At 36.6% G+C, this 16,159-nt stretch overlaps 1 protein-coding gene across 1 annotated transcript in view; it reads left to right on the top strand.

Annotated features, from left to right (window-relative positions):
- trpc5a (transient receptor potential cation channel, subfamily C, member 5a) overlaps positions 1 to 16,159 on the top strand; it is a 94,041-nt gene that overhangs the window by 22,069 nt on the left and 55,813 nt on the right. Inside the window, exon 3 of the mRNA XM_065254340.1 lies at positions 6,329 to 6,850. Coding sequence (XP_065110412.1) covers positions 6,329 to 6,850 — 522 coding nt within the window. The remainder of the gene's footprint in view (positions 1 to 6,328; positions 6,851 to 16,159) is intronic.

Here is a 16,159-nt window from a genome sequence, read left to right as displayed (position 1 = left end):
TAGTGGCTTTTGCATCTGAGATCTTAATTTCTTTTTTCACCTTTCTCACGTTTTTCCATTACCAAGAACCTATTGTGCAACAGAAATGTTGCTTGTACAACATGTATGCAGACTGCATGTCTGTGGCTTCCTAACAGCGTGTATGCAGGTGGGAACTGTTCATATGTGTGGTTATAACATGCACATGTGTTTGGATGAGTTGGTGTTTCAGTAGAAGGTGGCAGAGATTTGTGTTTCAAATTAAATTTTCACCTCACGTAGCACGATAAATCGCTATTGGATTGCATTTTATTATCCTCTAATCTTTACCCCATTCAAGGGTAGATTAACATCAGACGCTTGAGTTCCTGTATTCTCACTCATTGGGTTTTGCAGTGGGCACATGCTTCATTTCGTCGCCAGAGAATGAAGGGGAAATGGACTTGAAGCAAGTTTTGCTAACATGCGCTGAAAGAGGACAAGTGACAGTAGCATACAGCGTGACGCTTGAAAGTAGTTATCACTATCATTTATCAGTACTTGACATTCAAGTTAATGACATTTTTAAAGGAGAATCTGAATCATTTATGTCTCATCTCCAGCTGAATGGATAGAAATGATGAAGCCAAGAAAGTGTAGAATTTGCAGAAACTCTCACTAAATGATTTTATAGATTTTTAAATCATGTTATTCATACACAACAATTGCATTAGGAAAACTTTACTGAATTTTTTTTTAGTCTTTCAATTCCTGATCAGTTAAAAATAACTAAACTTGTTGTTGATTGATATTGCATATCCGTCATTGTTTTAATCCCTGTCTGTTTTAATGCTAGTATAAAAATGACTTTCTTACTTAGCATTTTTGTTTTGTTTTAAATTAAAATTAAATAAAAAATTTTTTAATTAATATGCATTTTCTTGATGAGCAAAATGAACTAAGAAAATCAGTTTAGTTTTAAGGCAAAATATACCAAATTTAAGTGAAATTGTGCTTAAAACAAGCAAAAATATCTGCCAATGGGGTGAGAAAAAATGTAATAAAAATAAGTTTACTTTTTTCTGAAAAGCTTAATTCAAGAAAAAAAATTCACCCCATTGGCAGATAATATTGCTTGCACAAATTCACCTAAATTGTATTTTTTTTGTCTAAAAACTAGACTTATTTTCTAAAGTAATTTTGCTCATCAAGAAAATTCATCTTGATTTAAGAATTTTTTGATATTTGCACTGAAAACAAGTCACAAATACTAAGTAAGAAAGTTGAATTGAGCAGACAGCTTTTGATATTAACAATAAAATTTATTTTATGGGAAACGTTTTTCTCCCCTTTAAAAATTGCTAAGCTTATTTATTAAGCCATCATAGCTGTGCAGTTATCTACTCAGTTGCACAGTCATCCCATTCCCTGATGGATTTGACGTATTGTATGAATTTAAGAAACTATACTCTATGCATCAAACGTAAGGGCATTAACCAAAACAAGCCAGTGGCTAAGTTTGTGTTTAAGCTTTATTATTTGATCTTATGAAGTGAACTGTGGCGGTGCAGATATATCGAGTGAGATTGTTGCAGGAAGTGCCGTGGGGCCTTAATTTGGAATCTCGCCCATTTACCGTGTGCCTGCCGCTCAGAGCATGGGCTATTTTGCATTGCTATCACTATAGCAACCCTTGCAGCCACTCGGGAGTTCTGGGGGAGGACTGTTATACTAATGGACTGTAAATAAATCTTAAAATAAAATGCGTTTGCAAACCTCAGTTACTCACTCGCTGGCTTGTAACACTGCCGTATCACAAATCATATTTCCGTAATGTTTTCATGGCAGATACGGGTGAATTTATGAGTATTTTAGCCATATAGGCCACTTAAAAATTTATAAATTATGATGTATACCTGTTTGCATGCTGTCATGTAAGAACCATCTGCTCTTAAAAATCATGGTTTTTATCTCCTAAAGGATAACGGGGGAATTTTTATAAGGATGGTCTACAATGGTCAACTACTCGTCCAGCAATGGATTAGTTAATTAAGTTTATCTAGATTTTACTTTTGTACTATGCAAATAAGCGAGAATAATTGACCAAAAAATAATTTTAGCAAAAATAGCAAACTTTATGCAATTATGTATGCAAATTAAAACCATAGAAAACGACTGTAGTGAATGTCTAACGTAAGCATACCCCCGAAAAAATTAACAGGGTTTCCACAAATCCTTGAAATCCTCGAAAGTTTGTGAATCTGGGGAAAAAAAAATTCAAGGCACTGGGAAGTATTTGAAAATATACATACATAGATACAGGTCATTGAAAGTGCTTGAATTTAATTTATGCAAGAAGTTTTCTGGAAAAAAAATCCATATTATTCCCTGTGTCGTGTAGGATTATATCATAAACATTCTGGACTTTTTAAGCACATGTGCTAAACTGTTCGCTTTCAATGCTTAAATCTTCTGTATGCGAATGTTGATTTATACCAAAATGCCTTTTTGCTTAGTTGTGTTGGACACATGAAAACGTCTCTGGTTACGTATGTAACTGTTGTTCCCTGAGAAGAGTGTCTCCCTTGCCATACATCCTGGCTCCTGCGTCACCCTGTCTTTGTCCTTAAGCATCACCATTGGTTGAATTTGATATACACATTCGGACACACCTACTCCTGGAGGCGTCTCCAAAGTGACGCAGCGCGAGTTCCCTCGAAAGGGAACTGTAACAATGTATCTTAAAATGTAACTTGAAATGTGTCCCCACATTTAGTCCTTGAGGGTATTGGACCTGGAAAGTCTTGGAAAGGTCCTTGAATTTGAAGTTAACTAAGGTGTGGGAACCCTGAATTAATCATAGTAATAAAAAACCTTGCAAATGAATACAAATAATACAAATACAAACCACAAAAAAATTATTCTATAGTAACCATAGTTTTAATAATCATTAGCCAAAATGGTTACCACAACTTTTATATGGACATGTCCTTGCTTTGTTGAGTTTTTGATTAATTTTTTTTCCATAATTCAGAATATTGTTGCATACATAAAAATACTTTGAAAACAAAAGATTTGCATACTTATATCTAAAGCATCTCACAGCTTATTCAGCGGTTAACATTATATCAGCACATTCACGTGATACAAACCCGTGACCTTGCCGTTCCAAACTCCGAGCTCTACCAGTTTAGCTACGGGAAAGAAGATACATGAAAAGACCTTTGGATGTGTGGGTATGTAATATATGGGTAGAAAAGATAGAAACAGAGGTGAAAGACAGCAAGAAGGAGAGGTTAAACAGAGGAAGGGATCTGACTGACTTGTGATTCATCTTTCTGACAGGGTTCAGCTCCCTCAGCAGCTCATGGTGTTGTTATATGTGCTTCTCCTCTATCAAGTCTCTCCACTTCTTTCTTTCTTTTCACAGTCGCTCATGTGTCGTCTCTTTCTGTCTGTGTAAAATATCTGTGATAGGTGAAGTGTGAGGCAGAGGAGGCGGGGCTTCCGGTTGACACATGTTCTGGACTCTTCTGTTATTCAATTTTTCTGAAAATATGCGTCATGTGAAAGATGTTTATTGGGGTTTTAATCCTTTCTATCTTGTTTTATGAAATAAAAATCACAATCAAGATGTTATTAATATTTTAGCTGTTTGTCGGAAACTTTTAATGATGTCTTTTGCTCCTTTTATTTCTATGTTATAACACACTCTCTCATCTGTTTCCATTAAGAAGAGATTTTTTTCTCAACAGTGTCTCAAACTGTGCACAGATCTGCAGTGATATCACAGTTTGGGGATTTTACCCATACATTTCCTATCAAACTCTTACAAAATCAAACCATGCTAATGCTGATTACATGAACGTGAATTGGGGTTATTAGGGTGACCAGAAATCACATTTGAATAAGAAATTAACTTGTCTCAGCATTAATATTGTGTAAAAAAATGTATGTAACATTTACAAACTTTATGATGCCAAGGGACCCCCATATATGATAAACCCTTTATTTACAGTAATGCCTTATGAACCAGAGGAAGATAAATTGGACTCTAAGAAAAAAGCACAGTAGAAAGATACAAAGGAAATATTCTATAAATAATATATAAATACTTAATAAATTAACTTTACAATTTTATCTTTGTCTTTTTTCTCTGAAATTTTCTGGGGACCCCCTAGAACCTCCTGGAGGCCCCTTGGGGGTCCACGAAACACTCATCTAGGATCAGCACCAAGTTCCTGAAGCTAAAAAAGCAGACGTTAGGCATTACATTTCTCATCTGGCATAAGCTTTATAAAGAGACCCTAAGCCCCAAAATATACTTAAAATAAAAAAATTCCAACATAATTTATATAGAGGAAACTTGCATGTAGCTTAGACAATATAATAGCATTTATATTTATGTTCAACTTGACTTAAGTTTGTCTCGGATGTTTTTAGAAATAAATTGATGAATATTAACGATAAATTGCATTAAGACATAAAAATCATTTTGATATATAGTCACAATTTTAATGAGTTTAAATGTAGAAATTTACAGATGATCATTGTGGAGAGGGGTATCCTGAAGGTTTTTGTTATAATGACTCGCTAACTATATTATTTGGCTTGTTACATTACTATTTACTAGAGGAATTAATGAAAAATCTAATTTTTTGGTTAACTGTTAATTAAACAGATTAACAGTTGTTATACCAAAACTCCAGGGGCCTCATTTAAAAAATGCTGCGTAGAAACTGTCCAAAATTTGATTTCTCAAAAACGCGTATGTGTAATAAAATGAATACGCATAGAAAACGCCTTACTTGTGAAATCTATTAATGGTAAATTATCCTAAATTTGTGCGCCGCTGAACAGTTGCAGCTCAACATCTTAACATCATTGAGTAGCGTTGATAATTTGGTCTAGGAAAATAATAGCCTATTCAAAATTGTGAAATATTTTAGAGAGCACCTATTGTCCGATTCACGTTTTTTTAATTTCCTTTTGTGTGTAAATGTGTATTAGTACATGTTAACGAGATGCAAAAGGTACAAACCCCAAAGTAAACGATGAAGTGAGTTATCGTCTCCAACGTAAATCTTTTTTCTTGGACTACAACAAACACACAGATTGTATGCAACAGTTTACTTCATGAGATTGTTGATGTAGATTATTCCCGCTTCGGACTCAGCCTAATATTTAACTCCTCATAGCAACCAAAGCTTTCAAACATGGTAAGGAGCTTCACGCTTCCATCTGACGTCAGAGGTATTCAGGCCAATCACAACATAGAGATTAGTTGGCCAATCAGGGACAAGGCGCTTTTCAAATCCATGCGTTTCAGGAAGAGAGTGAAATCTGGAGCTACAAAAATTTACGGTTTTATAAACCATGCCCACATATTGTATTATACCAAATACAAAAAATAACGTAGTTTTTAAAGGTCACGTTCTTCCTGATCCAATTTTTTAAACCCTAGTTAGTGTGTAATGTTGCTATAATAGCATAAATAATACCTGTAAAATGATAAAGCTCAAAGTTCACTGCCAGGCGATATATTTTCTTTAACAGAATTTGCCTTTCAAAGCCTACAGCGAACGGCTGGTTTGGACTACAGCCCTCTATTTCCTGCTTTAATGACGTCAGTAAAACGTTTTTTTTTTTTTTTTGACTAAACTCCGCCCACAGGAATACGTCAGTTGCCAGCTAAGCTAACAGCAAGCTAAGCTGCTATTGAATCAAAACGCACTAAACAAGCTACACAATCAGAACTTGATACGCATTTCTGAAGGAGGGACTTCATAGAGCAAGTAAGACGTCAGCTCGTTTTGAGGACAGTAAAAACAGTGATATACAGATAAGTAAATTGTGTGAAAAATACCACGTGAAACATGAACACATGTTATATTGCCCACTATAAACACAATCAAAGCTTCAAAAACACAGAAAGAATGGGAGCTTTAAGCAATGAAATAGGTGCTCTTTAAGATTTTTACTTTTCGTTACGCATTGTGGTCTGTCGGCAAATCTAAGCACAGTTTATGAAGATGAGATATTGTAGAGAAGACACACGTAGGGCCTTTTCTCAGGAGACATTCAAAGAGCCCGAGACTTCATCAGAGGTCTCCTTTTGCTCTGAATCTCATAGCTGCCTAGGATTTTAACAATTATTTATTATAGAGATCTCATTTGTGTTTTTTATCTTTCCTATGGGAAGACCTGCTTGCGATCTCTCTTGTCATCTCTATTGTTCTGCCTAGCAGCACGGTTTGCATTTCTGTGAAGTGTGGATTGCCACACTGATGGACTCTGCAGCGTGTGCGGGTAAGGCAGTCTATACATTTAGCATTTATTAAACACTTTTTTCTTGGCTTCCCTTTCCCAGGTCCCATCCCTAATGATGGACGCCCAGTTTTCAGAATTCACACCCGACATCACCCCCATTATGCTCGCCGCCCATACAAACAACTACGAAATCATCAAACTCCTGGTTCAGCGGAAGGTCACCATCCCTAGGCCGCACCAGATCCGATGCGACTGTGTGGAGTGCGTGTCCAGCTCCGAGGTGGACAGCTTGCGTCACTCTCGATCTCGTCTCAACATCTACAAAGCCCTGGCCAGCCCCTCTCTCATCGCCCTGTCCAGCGAAGATCCCATCTTGACTGCCTTCAGGCTGGGCTGGGAACTCAAGGAACTCAGTAAGGTGGAGAACGAGTTTCGGCAGGAGTACGAGGAACTTTCTCAACAGTGTAAGCTCTTTGCTAAAGACCTGCTGGACCAGGCGCGTAGCTCCCGTGAGCTGGAAACCATACTCAATCACCGTGACGACCAGAGCGAGGAGTTGGACCCGCGAGAGTGCAGGGATCTGGCCAAACTCAAACTGGCCATTAAATACCACCAGAAAGAGGTGAGTGGCTTCTTTAGTATGCCTATTGCTGGTCACTGCCGTGTAGTGTACACTCTTAAAAGTAAAGTTTTTAAAAGAACCTTTTATTTGTAATAGTGTAGTGCTGAGCATAAAAGGGATTAGCTCAGCAAGTGTAGCTGTAATGGCCTGGACCAACATAGATATTAATGCAGGTCTTATAGGGGACATTTTATGAGACTTTTAAGATGTAAATTAAGTCTACACTGTCTCCGGGGGGGGGTTTCTTTAAATGCAAATGAGCCGATGAAAAGCAAACACTGATCGCCATAATAGTGGTTGAAATTGAAACTCAATTGTATTGCTTTCTCTCTCGCTCTTTCTCTCTCTCCCTCCCTCTCTCTCTTTAAAGGGGTCATATTATGACATTTGTGAAATTAATGTAAAATAAATCTTTGGCGGCCCTAGAGTGAGTATGTGAAGTTTTATCTCAAAACACCCAACAGATAATTTATTATAGTATGTTAAAATTCCCATTTTGTAGGTCAGAGCAAAAATGTGCCGGTGTGTCTTTTAAAATGCAAATGAGCTGATGAAATGCAAACACTGATCACCATCATGATGGTTTATTGAAATTGAAACTCAATTGTGCTGTCAATTATCTATTCCTCTTTTTCTCTTTGCACTATGGCAGTGCCGTGGTTGGATGTATATTAAGGGGTGGTAATTGGATGGTTATTGTAATTGGACTACGTCACAAAACAGGTGAAATCTGAATTACCTAATTTTTCTAATGCTTGCAGAGAATGGTTTACCAACTCAAAGTTACTGGGTTGATCTTTTTCATGTTTTCTTGGTTGATAGAAGCACTGGGGACCCAATTACAGCAGTTAAACATGGAAAAAGTCAAATGTTCATGCTATGAACCCTTTCATTTTTAACCAGTGGGTAAATCCACTGCTAACTCCCATTAAGGCCTGGCTTATTTTGCTATATCTGCCCACTTTATCAATCTAGTTGGATAATATCTCATCTTAAAGGGGACACTTCACAAGACTTTTTAAAGATGTCAAATAAATCTTTGGTGACCCTAGAGCTCATATGTGTACTTCTAGCTCAAAATACCATATAGATAATTTATTATAGCATGTTAAAATTGCCACTTGTAGGTGTGAGCAAAATGGGCTGTTTTGGGGTGTGTCCTTTTAAATGCAAAGGAGATGATGATATGCAAACACTGATCACCATAATGGTGGTTTGTTGCAATTGAAACTCAATTGTGCTGTCAATTATTTTCTCTCTCTTTCTCTGCACTAAATGGCAGTGCCGTGATTGGATAGTGCAGATTAAGAGGCGGTATTATTATAATAAGATCCCCTTATGACGACCACAAGATCACACGAGGAGCCAAATTTCAATGACCTACTTTTTTGCATTCTTGCAGAGAATGGTTTACCAAAACAAAGTCACTGGGTTTTTCTCTTTCACATTTTCTAAGATAATAGAAGCATTAGGCACCCAATTTTAGCACTTAAACATGGAAAAAGTCAGATTTTTATGAAATGTCCTCTTTAAATGATTTTCTGATTAAATATTTTGTTTGATTTGGAAGTGTTACAGTATGCACACTTAACTATAAAGTCACACATTTAAACTTTATTGAACTCTATATCACTAATGGATCAATTGACATACACCTAACCAAAATAGCAGAAGAGCTGTATTTACAGAATATTTTTAGGCGTATTTTACACCAGCACTTAAATGCAGCATGGTGCACTTGCATAAAGGATTTCTTTCACCTGAAATTCAATTCAATGCCACAATGCCCCTGCTAGAGAGAGAAAATGAATTACTTGTCTGGGTATTGCAGAAGACCCTCAGCGTATTCTCTTAAATATGTTTCGCCAAACCTAAAGCAACGGATCGTCCCTATCTCAGTCTCTTGAATAGCTTCGACTGATCCACACTGATATGTGAGAGAGACGGGTGTTAAAGGCCAGAGGCTTGATGAGATTAGAAAGACAGGAGATAGGGAGAGAATGAGAGAGAAGAACAGGGCAGATGAAAGACAAGAAGTGTAGCTCTATAATGTTTGCAGACAGAAGCAGAGTTCTTCTGTAGCTGTGTGCGCAAGAAATGTGACTCCTTTTTGAGCATGTTAAGCATACAGCTTTCTTTTGATTTATTTTACATGAACTTTTTAGCGAAAGTTTCCTTTCTTGTATTGTGGGCTTCTTAGAAGACTTTGAATGTTCTCTGAACATGGGTTGGTAGTCTTTTCACATGGTTCATCTCAGCTGTCTCGCGGTAGAAACCTTGCTATGACAATGTAGCAATTAGCTGCATCAATGCCGTCAGATATTGTAATTATTGTAATATTGTAATTGTCAGATAATGCTCAGATGTTGTAATACTAATTATTTTAGTTAGCTTGGTCATTCACAAAGGAAGGGGGAGTGGCGCACAACCTTTACCCTTTTTTAATCATTCAAAAAATATTTGAGTTTGATTAATTATATTTTTACACAAATCTCTACTACAAATGAACATTTGAAGTTTGTTTCTACTGATGCCGATACCGATATTAAACACTTGTATACAATACTATACAGTTGGTCTATTAGCTAGTTTATTTCTGCATCAAATTATTTTTACTGAACATGGATTTGATTTTTTTTTTACATATAATGGATTTCTTTATGCATTTAATTAATAAACAATCGGTATCGGCCTTTCTCGTGCTATTGCCGATATGCCGATGGTTTCAGATTCATTAAAAATCGGCCGATAAATATCGGCGGCCGATACATCGGTGCATCACTACTAAATATGTGAGAAAAAGCAGCACAATTATGATAAAAAAAATATTTACTACATATAGTAAACCATACTACAGTTATTAACCGTTATTATACTACAGTTTCAAAATCAAATTCTAAGATAATGAGCATCAAAGTCTGATTTTAGCCAATCATTTAATTATGATTTCAATCTTTGACGTGACCTTATTCGATCAAAATTAAAGATATGAACAAAAATAAATTTGACACACGATTTTTGATAAGACAGACACATTTATTTTGTTGGCAGGCAGCAATCATTCGTGTGTAGCCTATTTAAAACAACGGCAAGAATTACGCTAACGTTATCGTAAGTGCTGAGGGGTTAGTTGTAACACAGCGTTACAATTAACCCCGGCTGGGTCAAAACATTTTCAGTCCCACCAAAACAGATGCTAAGAGCTGCAGACATATTTCAAAATAATGCTATGTTTTAGTCAACAAGACACTGATTAATATGACATAGCATTGGATTTGGTATCTTACACACCCAACTTAGAAACCGAAAAAAACACATGATGAAAAAATAACATGACACCAAAACACTTATTCATCAATAACTCTCTGGAAAAACTTAATACATTTCCAAAATTTTGCAGGAGATCGTCTTTTGGCATGAAAAAATACCCAAAAACCAAAATGCTCAACCTTGTGCAACAATGTAAACAGTCCGTGTTACAACTAACCCCGCATTACTTTTTGCCCCGCGCACCCCTATGCTTAAATCATTAGAAATATTCCAGTTTTAGTGTAAGTTAAAATTTGTACTGAAATGTGGTTTGCCAACCGTATCGAAAATAATTTCGACTTTCAAAAGTTTTGAACAGTGGCGACCGGTCTCTTTCATCATAAACATCTTTTAAACTTCTGCAGGAGGGTTGTATTTTGACATCACATGTGATATACATGATTCACATGATTCGCCGAACACATATTTTGAAATGACGAGCCACACACATACATGTTGTGCAAGCTTTACATTGTGCGCCCTCGAAAAAGAAGTCACCGGCTGCCACTGAGTTTGTAATCAAATAGTTTATCGGCTCATTTAGTGTTTCCAGGGGGAATAGGTAAATAATGGGTAACTAATATTCTGCTTGATTTGTCATTTTCAGATGCAGAGCCGCATGCAAAGTTTAATAAAAAGGCTGCGTTGCGGTGCCACAATTAATGAATGTATGGGAAACACTGGACTTTTACACCTGGTATTAAATGGCACTATATTATGCCCATTTTTAAAATATGTAATACAGGGATGTATTAAGCATTTTCCACTTGTGATCCAATCAACCAAAACATATCTTAAAACCAGGTGTAAACAGGGCCAGAAGTAAATGTACCAATTTTATTTGTGTGTGTGTGTGTGAATCGAACTCATGACCTTTGCATTGTTATCAGGTAAGCTACAGTAAAAGTTGATGGGGCTAACGTACACAAACGTAACATACTGAGTAAAATGATCTTCTGTTTTAGCCTTCTGTTTTCAGTAAGCATGCTAACATACCTAGTACAACACCGCAAATGGCAGCGAGTAAAAGACAGATAAATTTACAACAACGTTAATCTAATACTTTTATTACCAAACTAAAAATAAAATAACGTGCAAACCTGAAGTCATAAACGATGCACTGAAGGACATTTTAGGGAATCTTATAAACTGAGGTTAAAACCAAGTGATGAATCATGGTCGTAAAGCGACTTGTTATCTAAATCACAATTTCCTCGCAAGACAGCGTAGTTTATTATAAAAACTCTCTGGGGAGATTCTAGTGAGCTTTTTAACTTTTCACACAGAGGATCTATCAGCGTGGTGATGCAACATCAATTAACTTAAATTGTTTTTTGTGTCTGAAAGAAAAAAGCTGTGAATACAGATCAGGACGTTGAACGCATGCCCTCAACAAAATGCTCAAGACTAAGTTGACCATACGTGCCTTTTTCACAAGCATATTCTGGCCAGGATTTCAGGTGAGTCCTCTAAAGGTCGCAAACCACATACGTCATCGAGGTTTATTATTTTAGGTTCTATTTCAGAAAAAGAACCGTTACATTTCAAGTTAATAATAAAACTACAATCATTGTATGTATGCATTTTCATTTGCATTTTTACTGAAATGTGAAAAACCTCGATGACGGTCAACAAATGCCACTTTCGCAGGACGCACCAGAAATTCGGGCCATGATGTGTGCGGGAACAATGGCACATATGGTCACCCTAGTCAAGACAGATATGGGGACTTGTCTTGAGCCAAAAGTTGCTATACAGTTTAAAGAGACTGTCATGATTGTCATGAGTCTGTAAAATAGGCTGTTATACAGTGGTGTAGTGCAGGGTATATGCAGGTATACGGAGTATACCCACTTCTTCATTTGATGGCATGGGGATACCCACTTCTACTTCTACTACTAAAAAAACAGGGGCGTCAATTTAGAGTATACCCACTTCTCCAGGCACCACTACAACACAGCTGTTATATTTGACGAGTTTGGTTCCAAAACGCAATAAATCCATTTTGACTAATTTGGGTAAAATTTTGTTTTTCTATACCAAGAAATTGACAAGATGAAAACCACTGTTTTCTGTAACAAACTTTCACAAAGCATCTTTAGGTTATAATACATTAACTCTTTCGCCGCCAGCGTTTTTTTAAAAAGTTGCCTGCCAGCGCCAGCTTTTTCATAATTTTCACAAAAGTTTAATGCCTTCCAGAAAATGTTCTTCTTTAAATATATAAACATACAATATACAAAATGAAAGAACAGCCCCTCTGCTTTCAAAAAAAACCCCATTTCATCCTTCTTTCAGTAGTTCTTTTGTAATCAGCTTTTGAATATGGGTAGGTTTCTGCAAAACACCACATTTTGACGCTTGCCATAGGGCAATACTTCTGGGTTTTAAAAATCGTGGAAGGGCGCACCTGGTGGATAATAGCGGTATTGCGGAAAGCCGGAAATACTCGTCATTGGCAGGGAAGCGTTTTCTCTTGATTGACGAGATATCTTGATTGGCGAAAGAGTTAAAAATTCAAATCCATAATTTGATTTTCAAAGTTTTATACAAAATGCAATAAATCTATTGAATCAATATATAAATGTGCATTCATCTTTGCCATGTTATATTCATTTAGTTGACTAGTGGTATACACTGATTTAAAAAAATAAACATTAATGGCATAAATCAAAACTAGGGCTCGGTATCGATTCAGATTTTCCAGATCGATTCAATTTCGATTCACAAGCTGTCAAATCGATTCGATTTCGATTCTCGATTCAGTTTTCGATTCCGGTTCTCGGGGCAGTTTTTATACTCGATTCTCGATTCAACTCAATAAATATAGATTAAATACAAATACTATACTAATAAAAAGAACAGTGAACAGCAGGTTTCAAGTTGGTAATTAATTATTAAAATTGATGAAGCACCTGAAACCGCCATTTTAACCACTGAATTAATGAATGACAGGCTTGCCTCTCGCTCCTTGGTAACCTCGCGCAGAGCAAAAAATAGGGTGACATCTAGTGAAGAAGACTAGTAATTAGATTAACGTTAATCTTTCGTTCAATGTTTGCAGAAATAAATATGAAAGAAAGCTGCTCTTTAAGAATCGATTCTGAATCGACCACAACGATTAATCGGAAAATCGATTTTTTTGCCCAGCCCTAATCAAAACATTTACTTTGTTATATTAAGAGCACTGTCATTGCTACTGTCATCCTTGAGATGTCGTCGCTGAACTTTTTTGACAGCGATCAGCTGTGAAATGTTTTGGCCTGCTTGATTTTTGTTGAATTTGAGTAAAATAATGGGCGTTTTTCATAAGATCCCCTGAGGTCAATGTGTTAGCATGACAGAAGCCTGATGCTGTCAGGAGAACAAGCAACAGCTGGGAATTTCTTTTTCGCCCGAGTGCTTCTCATGTAAATTATTTGATTTTAATGGCTTACGTTTCTTCCCCTCCACAGAAAACTATTTTTTAAAATGGCGTTTACCGCTTTTGGAACCAAACTCTTCATTTGTAGTGATAAAAGCTTTATAAAATAAGATTAAAGGCGCAATGTGTAGATTTTAGCGGCATCTAGCAGTGAGACTGTAAATTGCAACCAACAGTTTAGTCCACCGTTCACTGAAATGCATAGAGAAGCTACAGTAGCCATCACAGGATAAACATGTTGTCGTCTAAGACAAAATACAGTAGGGACAAAACACGCTCTGTAGAGCAGTTTATCCATTTAGGGCTACTGTAGAAAATGGCGGCACAAAATGGCGACTTCCATGTAAGGGGACTTGCGCTGTATGTAAATGAATACGCCTCATTCTAAGGTAATAAAAACATAACAGTTAATTATGTATGATCTTTATACACCACTGATAATATAATTATGTATATTATATTGCATTCCTGTCATTAAATCATTCTAAAAGTTACACACTGCACCTTTAACGTTTGAGGAAATGTTACTGGTGTCGTGCTAAAGATGTCAAGTTCGCCTGAAACTTGACTCAAGGGCTTGCTTCGAGCTGTACTCTAATGATCATGGTTTTTGGTAACTTTTTTGTTCTTGCTCCTAATGGGAATCAACCAACCTGATGGGACACGACATCGAAAGATAATCAATGCAACGTGTGCGGATGATTTTATTTAAAGCTTATGCTCATTTACAGTATGTCAGGAAAAAGTATTGTTGGAAAACGCGTGTACCGTACTAGAAAGTATGGCTGTGTACACACTACATTGTAGATGTGACAACCACATTTATTAGTGCAAGATTACTATATATGTGTGTACAGCATAAAAAATTGCTAACACTTGTCCCAAATGTCAGTATGGTATTGTGTAGTGATAACCATACCAACACTTTGGCATCTATAGTACTGGGCAGCTATAAACAAGACACATGGGTACCACCAATTTAACCTGTTGTAAGTTATCTTACACTGTTGACCACAGACATATTATTATCTAGCAATTGTCCATCTATCTTTCTCTCTCTCACAATATGTAACATTAAATGAAACACATATATGAAAACTCTAGTGTCCTATTGGCCGTAGTGAGCTGGCAGATCTCATTTCGTCTTCACCTTTTTCTTCGCTTTTCTCTTGTTCTCCTCAACCCCTTTCCTCCACCCCCAGTATCCTCTTGTAATTTTGAAAAAGGGAATCAAGTTGATTGACCGCAGAAGGGAACATTGGCGGTGTCAGCCCCCCTTCCCCCTTTTCTCGCTCTCTCTCTTTTTTTTGAATCGATAAAGATTACATACTCAATATACCCACTGCGGCTTTCTGCTGTGCTCAATCTCCTACCTCGGCTCTTATGTGGACCGCTGCTTCAAAGCAATGCTGTATTCATGTACATCCATAGACACAGCTGTGCCAGGTCATTACTGTACAGAAGGGGTCTCAGCTTGTGCTGTTTAATGCTCAGCTCATCGAAGTTTGCAGGAAATCGTAGCAGCCTTGATGGTTTGGGCAAATGTCTTTGGGAAAATGTCATCAATAAAAACAATTCGGAAGCCAAACAACTTTAATTAATAAAGTAATGTACTAATACAACCAAGTGATTGTAAATTGTTACATTTATATATATACCTTTATTTTATTATACCTTTATTAAATATTTGGAAACACTTTACTTGAAGGGGTGTTCATAAGCCTGACATAAAACCTACATAATCAACATGACATGACATGTGTCATTAACATAAAGGCGATTTTTTTTTGCACATTTATGACTTTACTGTCATTAAGAGTCATTTGTTCAGTTATGTAATTTTTAATGCAAATATGAGTTTTTTATGCAGTAGTATCCAATTGTTAAGTCATTACGTAAACTTGCACCATTTCCGGGTCCGAGCTTTCACTCACTGTAATGAGACTACAATCTCAACAGCTGTTTATGAGTGCTATTTATTCATAGCACACATTTAAGACTTTTTTTTAACTCTGATGTTCACTGAATCCCGGACAATATAACATAAAGATGAATTACTCTTTGGCCATCTGAGATATCAGTATGGAGGTAAAGGTTACAACTGTGATTTTTCTGGAGTTTGACTGCGCACAGTGAGTGTATATTAGCTTAGTTGGTTGTTTGCTTAAAGCATCTGAAGGGGCGATTGGTCTGAAATACAGTATGATGGTTTATTGTGACCTTGGTGAACGATTATGGAGAGAACTTTCTTCCCCCATTCAAGTAGATACAGTAGATGGTTTTGTTTGACTGAAATAGCAGCACAGGCTTCGCTAAGAGATATTTTCCTTAAAGGACATTTGGTCATAGAGGTTTGAAGAGATATAATTTTCATGTTTGAGCGAACTGAGACATTTTTTCACCACTCCCAGAACGCACACCTTCAATTTTTTAAAGAGACGGTTTTCAATCTGCAATCCAGGTCAGTTCAAGGAGACCACATCATACAGATTTTCACACTATTGTTCAAGCTGAGATGGATAAGGAAGGCGGCGAGGGAACATCAGATCTCTCCATATATTTTTTGGTAATGCGTC

Source organism: Paramisgurnus dabryanus, chromosome 4 (genome assembly GCF_030506205.2).
Source record: "Paramisgurnus dabryanus chromosome 4, PD_genome_1.1, whole genome shotgun sequence".
Classification (NCBI taxonomy): Eukaryota; Metazoa; Chordata; class Actinopteri; order Cypriniformes; family Cobitidae; genus Paramisgurnus; species Paramisgurnus dabryanus.
The sequence above is the reverse complement of the archived record's forward strand: the minus strand, read 5'-3'. Positions and strand labels throughout refer to the sequence as shown.